This window comes from Ranitomeya imitator, chromosome 9 (genome assembly GCF_032444005.1).
Source record: "Ranitomeya imitator isolate aRanImi1 chromosome 9, aRanImi1.pri, whole genome shotgun sequence".
Lineage (NCBI taxonomy): Eukaryota > Metazoa > Chordata > Amphibia > Anura > Dendrobatidae > Ranitomeya > Ranitomeya imitator.
This window is the reverse complement of record NC_091290.1, coordinates 49,744,413-49,756,427: the sequence shown is the minus strand read 5'-3', so window position 1 is coordinate 49,756,427 and position 12,015 is coordinate 49,744,413. Positions and strand designations below refer to the sequence as shown.

At 38.5% G+C, this 12,015-nt stretch overlaps 1 protein-coding gene across 1 annotated transcript in view; it reads left to right on the top strand.

Annotated features, from left to right (window-relative positions):
- The window catches only part of LOC138648609 (mucin-5AC-like), an 80,531-nt gene that overhangs the window by 12,596 nt on the left and 55,920 nt on the right, over positions 1 to 12,015 (top strand). The window contains exons 15-23 of the mRNA XM_069738396.1: positions 1,373 to 1,483; positions 1,575 to 1,644; positions 2,377 to 2,514; positions 6,219 to 6,383; positions 6,528 to 6,622; positions 7,637 to 7,763; positions 7,867 to 8,122; positions 8,249 to 8,301; positions 11,828 to 11,928. Coding sequence (XP_069594497.1) covers positions 1,373 to 1,483; positions 1,575 to 1,644; positions 2,377 to 2,514; positions 6,219 to 6,383; positions 6,528 to 6,622; positions 7,637 to 7,763; positions 7,867 to 8,122; positions 8,249 to 8,301; positions 11,828 to 11,928 — 1,116 coding nt within the window. The remainder of the gene's footprint in view (positions 1 to 1,372; positions 1,484 to 1,574; positions 1,645 to 2,376; positions 2,515 to 6,218; positions 6,384 to 6,527; positions 6,623 to 7,636; positions 7,764 to 7,866; positions 8,123 to 8,248; positions 8,302 to 11,827; positions 11,929 to 12,015) is intronic.

Genomic DNA, 12,015 nt, shown 5'->3' with positions numbered 1-12,015 from the left:
AAATAATATTAGTAGGTTTTGTTTTTTGTGTTCTGACTCAAAGTCCGATTACAGGACCACCAGTGAGGCCTCTCGGTCTAGAGTGCTTGGAGAAAGGAAACGCACACCTGTAGTGAACACAACATTATTTTTATTAACCATGTGATCCAGATTGTTACACGATTTACAGACAAACGTAGATCCCATTGGAAATTTCCATCAGCTGCTCTCTTCTCACAAACAAGTTATGAGATTTTATTAGATATTAGGTCTTTCTCCGTATACTACCCATAACACACAGTTTTCTCAAAATCTTGCATACGAGATAGGAAAATATTAGACCAAAAATGTAACCTCAAGAAGAAAAATTAAACAAAATATAAGACTATGAGACTAATTAAGACTAAAAATATACAATATTAAAGAAAATATTAACCCATTTATATCGTAGGTTTCATGATTTCGTAATAGATTTTGTTCCATCTTGTAAGATATTTAGCCTAATTTTGCAGTATGTGAGTATTTTATATGAGAACTACAAATTATTTTACATTATAAACAATTAGAAAAAACGGAGTCAAAACGCTGCCAATTAGATCAATAAAATTACAAATATTTATTAAATATTAACATAAGATATACAATCACATAAACACCTAAAAAATCTACAGTACATGTAGGGTTACTCATGTGAAGGGTACAGGTAACAAAATCATGTACCACCCCAAAATGTAATACGACTTAAGGTCCAAGGTTCAGAATACAAGATGAGTATACCAAAAGTGAGAGCACACTTGTAAAATCCCTCTAGGAACCTCTATACGCTAGCTGTATCAAAGAATGTCTAGGACTGGACCTTACCCATGTCAGTCGTGGAGTGGACGTGACGATTGCCAGCCCCTACGCGTCGAAGAAGCCTATGCGAAACGCGCGAAGGGGCTGGCAATCGTCACGTCCACTCCACGACTGACATGGGTAAGGTCCAGTCCTAGACATTCTTTGATACAGCTAGCGTATAGAGGTTCCTAGAGGGATTTCACAAGTGTGCTCTCACTTTTGGTATACTCATCTTGTATTCTGAACCTTGGACCTTAAGTCGTATTACATTTTGGGGTGGTACATGATTTTGTTACCTGTACCCTTCACATGAGTAACCCTACATGTACTGTAGATTTTTTAGGTGTTTATGTGATTGTATATCTTATGTTAATATTTAATAAATATTTGTAATTTTATTGATCTAATTGGCAGCGTTTTGACTCCGTTTTTTCTAATTGTTTATATTATCAATGGGAGTTTTTTCTGTCCAGTATAGGACGTATATGTGGCTCTGATCTAATTAATCATAAATTATTTTACATGTATTCATCATTCATTGGTGCTCTCATTTCAGACAAGTGGAAGCAACAAATTCAGTGTACTGGGAGAAATTCTTACATGTGGACTGACCAACACCGAGACATGCTTGAAGAGTGTCACCCTCAGTCTTAACGATGGAAAAGATGTAAGTTACAAAGGCTGATATGGTGATATGATTAGTGTGTAACTTGTTGACTTTGCCACATATTAATTTTTGCATTTTATCTGTCTCACAGTTCATTTACATAAAACCATGCGGCAGCGTCTATGTGAACTCAATATACACTCAGCTTCCCATCTCATCAGGTAAGCTACAATCACCAACCGCAAAGGGTAAATGAACCCAAAGTGAATGCCTAATATATACAGTAAATATACTGAAAGATTCACAAAAATATTCTGGAATATGAAATGACCCCATTAGCTCTTATCTAACATAACAGATAAAACTTGTATCATTTTCCTAAAGTTCATTTTCACTATAAGAATGCTCGTTAACGATAATTTTGCAGTGTAACAAAGAGATTGTTCACGCATTGTATTTTTGCCTGTTTTTTTTCCCACACATTTTTCTGTGGCAAAAATGCCGCATTTCACAGTACCAAAAAAGTGAATGAGATTTTTGAAAATCTCATGCACATGCTGCTTAGTTTTTCCTTTCCTTTGGCAGCATTTTTGCTGCTAACGCTCTGGTTTTTACAGCAGAGAAATCTGCTGCAAATATTAAACCATAGGTCATCTTATTATCATGACATTGTGACATGGGCCATGATCTAGGCTCTCATCAAAGCTGGAAATACTGACTCACTGAGAGAGGCCCATGGATTTATATATATGGCAGTTAGGTTCAGATAAATGGTTGCCAGCAGCCGCCATTTTGCAGACTCTGTGCAACAGCGAATTGTAAAAAAAATCTGCATTTTGATTAATGCAAATACTTCTAAAATCTGAGTTGAATGTGATTCCACGTGTCTAGACTCTACGCATGCAAATTGTCAAAAAGTCCTAGATATATTCTCGTTTGTGTTTGCTCCACAGCCAGTGTCACTATTTTCAAACCATCGACATTTTACATCATTGTACAAACTAAGATTGGGATTCAACTTCAAGTCCAGCTTACACCCACCATGCAAATCTACATCACAATTGACCCATCCTACAAAAATCAAGTGTCTGGTAAGTAACAGTGGTGCAAAAAATATACTGACTGTTAAAAGGTAAACTGTTACTGTTGTATTGATGACTGTGGAAGACTAGCTGTGTAGCTTTAGGCAAAATAGGAACAATGCAATCCGAGACAGCGACACAAAAAATATGTTCAATCTGGGATTACATTGTTGATGTGCAAAATAAAAGTAAAGTCTTTACAGCTAGGTACAAAACACAAATTAACATCTGCTCGGCCGAGCATACACATCATCTTCCCCAACTGTACTTGTGGCAAACAACCAACCATTTAACAAAAAAAGTAGCAAAAAGGATATGTATTACCTCTCACCAGTAGCATCAAAACTCCTCAGTAACAGTGTCTCTTGCTTCTTCAGACATTTCCCCCAACGAAAGAGCACACACAGAATATATTTCTAAACCATGTATTAAATCAGCCCAACAACGACACTTACTGAGGGCTACAGAGAACAACAAGCAAGAAAAGCAACAACAGACCCGTTATCCAAACTTGTCTATCATCTCCTAAAAATCTAGTCTCAAATCAGAAATAGCCAAAGCCCTTAGCAAACTGTGTTTTGCCAGGGATAACTATCTTTTCTGGCTCTTTGGAGCCTGCATATGCACATTTACATACACACACAACTCTGCTACATATGCACATTTACATACACACACAACTCTGCTATATATGCACATTTACATACACACACAACTCTGCTACATATGCACATTTACATACACACAACTCTGCTACATATGCACATTTACATACACACACAACTCTGCTACATATGCACATTTACATACACACAACTCTGCTACATATGCACATTTACATACACACATGTCTGCTACATATGCACATTTACATACACACATGTCTGCTACATATGCACATTTACATACACACACAACTCTGCTATATATGCACATTTACATACACACAACTCTGCTACATATGCACATTTACATACACACACAACTCTGCTATATATGCACATTTACATACACACACAACTCTGCTACATATGCACATTTACATACACACAACTCTGCTACAAATGCACATTTACATACACACATGTCTGCTACATATGCACATTTACATACACACACAACTCTGCTACATATGCAAATTTACATACACACAACTCTGCTACATATGCACATTTACATACACACATGTCTGCTACATATGCACATTTACATACACACACAACTCTGCTACATATGCACATTTACATACACACAACTCTGCTACATATGCACATTTACATACACACATGTCTGCTACATATGCACATTTACATACACACAACTCTGCTATATATGCACATTTACATACACACACAACTCTGCTACATATGCACATTTACATACACACACAACTCTGCTACATATGCACATTTACATACACACACAACTCTGCTACATATGCACATTTACATACACACACAACTCTGCTACATATGCACATTTACATACACACATGTCTGCTACATTTGTACATCTACATACACACACAACTCTGCTACATATGCACATTTACATACACACATGTCTGCTACATTTGTACATCTACATACACACACAACTCTGCTACATATGCACATTTACATACACACACAACTCTGCTACATATGCACATTTACATACACACATGTCTGCTACATTTGTACATCTACATACACACACAACTCTGCTACATATGCACATTTACATACACACATGTCTGCTACATTTGTACATCTACATACACACACAACTCTGCTACATATGCACATTTACATACATACACAACTCTGCTACATATGCACATTTACATACACACATGTCTGCTACATTTGTACATCTACACACACAGATAAAATACATCAGATTTTATTAACCTAATTTATGATTTAAAAAGCACTTTCAAATCATTTGTACAGCTGCTGTGGATCAAAACCGGCAAGCATGAAGATAGGCTTTGTATTTCTGATACTTGTATGTGGTAATTTCCTGCGGAAAAAGTGCTTGCCACTTTGAAATGCGTTGAATAGAATAAAAACCAGATGTTTGAATAAATCGCTGAGATTTAACATCCTCCATACACAGCAGCACGGATTATCCACAAATTATTCCTATTTTCATCTACATACACACATAGATCTGCTACTTATGGACATACACACACAACTTTGTTACATATGTACATTTACATACACACAGCTCTGCTACATATGCACATATAGACACAAACAGCTCTACTACATGCAAATGTGGACAGACACAGCTCTGCTATATATGCAGATTGCATACACAAACAGCTCTGCAACTTATGCACGCATAGACACACGCAACTCTACTACATACACATGTAGACAGGCACAGCTTTGCTGTAAATGCACATATACACACACGCAGTAATGCTATTTTCATATTTACATACACATGCAGCTCTGCTACATGTACATCTCTATACACATACATACGGCTCTATGTACATATATTATATACAGATACAGATACACACACATATACTGTAAACATTACTCCATTTTGCAGTTCCACCCACGCATGTGACTGATTAAATAACCTGAAAGGTCCTGGATCTAGTAGGGTGGAAGGTCCTTCAGTTGTAATGGATGTGCAGCCTTTGTACAGGTCTTGGTAGCTTCCTCTCCTGCTCTGCTTTGATCACAAAATTCAGTGTGGGGTAGGAACAAAAAGAGAAAGCAGGTCTCCTACTGATTGGGTGGGACGCTGTGTCAGTGTTCTCCTCCATCACAGGAAGCTGCCTTCAGACTTTAAGACACATGCACTTTATAGCAAGATTTTGTCTTGCTAAAAAGTGTGTCTTACAGTCCAAAAAATATGGTACTTTAGTTCACTGTCATTTGTTTAGGTCATCAATATGAGGTCGTTGGGGTCTGACATCAGTGCCCCCACCGATCAGTTATTACTAGCTTCATGGCTGCTGCTAGGTATTTATAGATCAGCTTGTAATCTAATGCAGATTCCCACTCAGACAGTGTGATAGAAAACTTTTCCTGCATACAGACTCATACAACAAAAGCTGTTTCCCACTCTGTGGGTTGTAGAACCCGGATTCCCAAAAATGTCCCCCAATGGTGAGCTTTACTCCAAAATTAAAGATTTGGCATTGATGTAGTTCTCGTTGTTTTCAGCATACTACATGAATAACACTAGAGGTCACTAGACAAATATAGATATGACTACTCTACTTGGAGAAAATAAATAGTTCCTGTGTGGCATGTTTAGAAAGGGTGCTAGGTGAAATGTAAGCACTGGGTATGAATGGTTCTATGCAAACACGTTTAATATATAGGGTTTTTCAATAAGATGCAGATTCTTTACTGTAAGAGCAGTGAGACTATGGAATCCTCTGCCACGTGATGTTGTAATGGTTGATTCACTGCTAAATTCAAGAGGGGTCTATATGCCTTTCTTGATAAATATAATATTACAGGTTATGGGCACTAGATTCAGGGATGGGACATTGATCCAGGGAGCTAGTCTGATTGCTGCATGTGGAGTCGGGAAAGGAATTTTTCCCCTAATATGCAAATTTTGCCTTCCTCTGTATCAACGTGTTACCCTATGGGTTGAACTCGATCGACTTAAAAGCTTTGAATCATATGTCACAATCTATGTATTTTGAATAATGTATTGCTCATGACATAACTAGAATATTTAAATAAATTCAGGTCTGTGCGGGAACTATAACAGCATTCAAGCCGATGATTTCCAAGTACTAAGTGGTGTCATTGAAGGAAGCGGCTCATCTTTTGCCAACACATGGAAGACCCAAGCCAGTTGTCCTAACGTTGTCTCAAGTTTTGAAAATCCATGCGCTCTCAGCATTGAAAATGGTAGGTCGCTCTTTATATTAGACTTCTATTACCTTTTCATCAGCCAGTGAAGAGGAATATACAATCAATTAAATTAAACTATAAGTATGATACTGTACGAAACTAATTTACATCTCTCTTGATATAAAAATTTCCCTCTTCCAGAGCAATACGCAACACACTGGTGCTCAATGATAAGTGATACTAATGGACCTTTCTCAGAATGCCATTCTAGAATTAACCCTGCCATCTACCAGACGGTATGCAATTCCATTCATTGTAATTTAAGGGGGTAGACAAAGGTACGGGCAAATTTAGGAGGCTCATATGTTTACTACAGCACAGAATAAATACAAGAGTATGATCTCGCTCCGCCGAAATTTACATGTCCGCTCAATGCATTCCTATCCTAAATCACATGGCAAGGCTAGTTAAAGGGTCGATATTGACATTTAGGATTGCTACATCCAATGGTGGCACTTGTCGTGTTACTCTCTGAAGAGGTTATTTTGCATATTTCGATTTTCAAATGAGCATTGCATTGCCTATACGCTTCCTTACACTGGCTTGGAACTTGCCACAAGAAAAAACATTCCCCCTTAGACCCACTATCAAAAGCCTAGCCAAATCAGACTTCTTGCCTTGCACTGATGAGAGTCAAACTCCCCAAAACATGTATCTGCAAAATGTGTATCTGGTTTGTTCTTTATCCTAAGTCATGTGGCAAAGCTCGTTAAAGGGTCAACGTTGACTATTAGGATATTAGGATTGCAACATCCAATAGGTGGCGCTAGAGTTCAAGTCGTTTTTCTTTCTGAAGAGTCTATTTACACAATTTTGATGGGGACTGCCTCTGGAGGGGCTGTTTGTTACCCCACATTTATTTAAACAAAATGCTAAGAACCTTTGCGCAGAACATTTTGAGTTAAAGACATTTTGAAAATTGGACAGTCCATTATTCCCAATCAGTAAGGATTAAAAATGGAAAAGCTAATTAAAATATTTTTTAAGGAGTTTTGAAGATCTGGAAGTTATTCCCTATCGATAGGGTATAGAATTGCATGCTAATTACTAGGGGTCCAAATTCTGGGAGTTTAAGTGATCCTGAGAATGGTGCTCTGGAACACCAAGAACAGAGCTATGTAGAATCAGATCTTGTCAGTAGTTCTGGCTTAGCTTTTTATGGAGTTCTTCAGTTTTGCAATTACCTTTCTATGGCGGTGACATGGATAATTCTCCAATATACAGCAATAATAATGGCTTTGTTCTTACAGAACTGTATGTTTGACTCTTGCAACTGTGCCAAGAGTGAGGCGTGCATGTGTGCCGCGTTGTCTTCCTATGTACATGCATGTGCCAAAGCTGGAATTTATTTGACAGGATGGAGAAATAATGTCTGCCGTAAGTGTTTTTTTTCTTTATAAAATTAACTTTTCATTTACTACACATTAAGTTGGTGGTGACATAAATTTATACATTTTATGTTTTTCTTTTTAACCCAAAGAACTTTCCACAACAACATGTCCAAAGACCTTGTCCTACAGCTATGTTGTCAACACATGCCAATCCACCTGCCGCTCCCTTAGTGAACACGACATTACTTGTGACATCCCGTTCATTCCTGTCGATGGCTGTGTTTGCCAGAATGGGACTTACATGAATGACAATGGTGTATGTGTTCTTCAGTCTGCCTGTCCTTGCTACTACAAGGGAACTGCAGTGCCACCAGGCGAAGTGGTCCATGACAATGGAGCTCTATGGTGAGAAAACAACTTCACAGTCACTTATACCAGCTCATATTCCTCATCAGTGATAGCAATTTTATGGTCTATTAAGGATTTTTTTTTATCAGACAGTATTGTAATAATTTTTGGCTTACTCACTAGCACATGTTCAAATGGACTACTAGACTGTATCGGGCAGAAAGCACCACAGGAAGGTAAGAAGTCTACATAATATGTAATATTTTATGTTCTTAACATTACATTAAAGAATCAAGCACGCAAAGAAAAAATATATAATGGAAATAAAGCAACGGTTTTACCAAATATTGACGAATAGATGAGTTGTTGAGATTGAATCGCATCCATGTATGCTTTAGTTTGCTTGCATTTACATTTATTACTTCTATCAATTCTTTATCATATTAGCACATATTTGTTAATAATATCAAGTTCTTAAAGCCAATGTAGACTAGACCATCTTAAAATAAGCCAGATTTAGCAAAGCAATAAATTTAGTCTATCTTTACATTATGCAATAGCTGTTTTTCTTTGTGCCATATACTTGTGGCATAATTTTGGCAAATTTTTGGTACACGCTATAGCATGTTAGGCAGAGACCCCTTCTACTAAACCATAATTGTTTTCAGCGAGGCCACACACCCTTGTTGGACAAACCCCAAATATATCTAAAAGAAAAAATACATATGTTTCAAGTCAGTATAGACAGGTTATTTTTTGGTTCAAGTTGCATCAGAATTCCTTACCGGAAATTGCCAGTGCAATTTTAGAGAAGTCCGGAAAACATGACTTGTTGTGGATCCTTAATTCCTTAACCCCCAAGATGGTTTGCATGCTAATGGCCATGTCAATTTTTACAATTCTTACCACTGTAAATTTATGAGGTAATAACTCTGGAACATTTCAATGGATCCAACTGATTCTGAGAATGTTTTTTTCGAGACTTATTGTACTTCATGATAGTGGTAACATTTCTTTGATATATCTTGTGTTTATTTGTGAAAAAAAGAAAAAATTGGTGAAAATTTCAGAATTTTCAAATGTTGAATTCTTATGCACTTAAATCAGAGAGTGGTGTCACACAAAATAGTTACTAAATAACATTTTCCACATGTCTACTTTACATCAGCACATTTTTTAGACTTTTTTTGTTAGGCTTTTATAAGGGTTAAAAGTTGACCAACAATTTCTCATTTTTCCAACAAAATTTACAAAATCATTTTTTTAGGGACCACCTCACATTTGAAGTGACTTTGAGGGGTCTATATGATAGAAAATAGCCAAAAGTGAAACCATTCTAAAAACTGCACCCCTCAAGGTGCTCAGAACCACATTAAAGAAGTTTATTAACCCTTCAGGTGCTTCACAGGTAATTTTTAGACTGTGGAAAAATAATGAACATTTAACTATTTTTTCACAAAAAGTTTACTTTTGCCCAATTTTTTTTATTTTCACAAAGGTAACAGGAAAAAATGGACCCAAAATTTGTTTTACATTTTTTCCTGAGCATGCTGATACCCCATTTCTGGTGGAAAACCATTGTCTGGGCACATAGCAGGGCTTGGAAGGGAAGGAGCGCCATTTGACTTTTTAAATGCAAAATTTCCAGGAACAATTAGTGGACCCCATGTTGTGTTTAGAGAACCCCTGATGTGCCGAAGCAGTAAAAATCCTATACAAGTGACACCATTTTAAAAAGCAGACCCCTCTGGAAACTTATCTAGATGTATGGTGAGAACATTAAACCCCGAGGTGCTTCACAGAAGTTTATAACTCTTAGGGCTAGTGGAACGCACCAAATAATAAAGAGTTAGATATGAGGTGCGTTCGCAGCCCGGGGTCCACCGTGCAAAGATGGTACCTGCTGCTGAGTAATGGCGGATGGACACTTGCTCACACGTGGGTTAGACTTCACCCAGTGTGAATGGAAGCGAACTCTGTTGCTTCACAGAGTCGCCAAAATACGCTGCGCCCTGTTAGCAGTCACAGGGTGCAGCAGCAAGACACTAGTGGGATCCCTATGAATCACCCCCACTAAACTGGTGATTGGACTAGCTCTGACCCTCGGTGGTTTTTGAGCCCGCTCCTGAGGACGCCCCGAGTCAGATGCAGAGTCCAAGTGGGAATTTCCACCCTACACTGAAAGGCTGTTAGGAAAGCGCACTGATTGTGCACGGTGCCGTGCACACTACAAAAAGGCACTGTAACATGTGCTATGTGTGCAGGTGGCACTGTCAGGTGCTAGACAGCTTCCACCATTCGCGAGCAGTCAACAACACAAGGAATGGGAATGATTAAGGAGCTTTCATCCATCGACAGCCATTCATCTACACACACACGTTATCAAGTTTATACTAGCGCATGACCGTGCGGCCATGCAAATCTTTTATAGCAGAAGCTCTCCGGGACCTTCCTAGTGATCCAATAGGAGCTGCTACAGAACCTGAGCATGTGACCCCCAACCTCCAATGAGAGGTCGTCCCTTGGGCATGCTCAGTAGAGAAAAAGCAGGACTTAGTCCCAGGAGCGTCTGCTCACCGCTAATCAGTGCTGGTTACAATGGCTGGACCTGGAAGGGCAGCAGTAGCCAAGTGCACAGTATCTGCCTGAGCCAGATGCTGGGACCGACGTCTCTGCTGAGCAGGCTCCACTGCGGCTGGAGAAGAATGGAAGACCCCAGTGGACATGGTTCAAGATTCCCCCTGTGCAGTGGCTGGAACTCGACATCTAACAATAACGTTAAGATGTGAAAATAGAAAAAAATACTTTTTTCCACAATAATGATATTTTAGCCCCAATTTTTTTATTTCACTTTGCGGGGTCTCCGATCCAAAGGCAGAGGGACTCTCTTTCCTCTGCCTGCTCCTGAAATGCTGAAATCAAGTTCGATCACAGCATTTAGGGGGTTAAAGTGTTGGAAGCGTTGCGTGACGACTCTTGGCACTGAGTGCCGGGTGTCAGCTGTCAGATCAGCTGTCATGATCGCAAAATCGCCAGGGTGTATCCGTATGTCCCAGGTCAATAAGTACCAGGTCACAGGGACGTATGGATACATCTCGAGTGGAAGTGGAAAAAGGGTTAAAAAGTAACCATCTTTTTAATTTGTATTAAAGAAATCAATAGTACGCAAGAAAATAAACAACTTTGCAATCTATGATATCAGGGAAATCTGCTGCTCTCACCGCTTCATTCATTTTCAAAATTCTCAATTCATGGGTAAAAGGTGCAGTCAGACAGCCATATAACATGGATGATGATCACATTGCAAAGCTCAGACTGGCTGTTGGCTCCCCTCACCCAATTGTGACTGCATGTATTTCTACTCAGCTGTCACGCTTGGTGGAGGATAGCTGACGGCCAGTCAGTGCACTGTGAAACGATTGTTATACAGCCTTCTGTGCCCAAAATCTGTATTCACTTCTAATAAGATTCTATGTACACAGAAGAGATGAGGAGGAGGATCTAGAGACAAAGCTAATCATACACATTTTATCTGTGATTTGAGAATTTGGAAAACGAATGATCAGTACTGGCGGTAAAAGAAGAGGATTTCTCTGATACGATGTATTACCAGATTGCGTATTTTCAAGGCTTACTACTGATTTATGAACCAAAAAGTGAAAACAACATTTAATCTATATGGGTTATAGTTGAGAAATCATGCTGTAATGCATTTATGTAGATTATGCTATTCATATTTTATTGAATGTCTCACTCTTACAGCCTGTGCATCCCCCATGGTATACTTTGATTGTACAAATGCAACTGCCGACACAAAGGGATCTGAATGCCAAAAGAGTTGCCACACCCTTGACATGAACTGTGTAAGTAGACTTGTATATACTCACATCTTTAAAATGCACATAGAAACAAATTGTGAACTTTGAGCTAGAAACAGAGGATAATGTTGG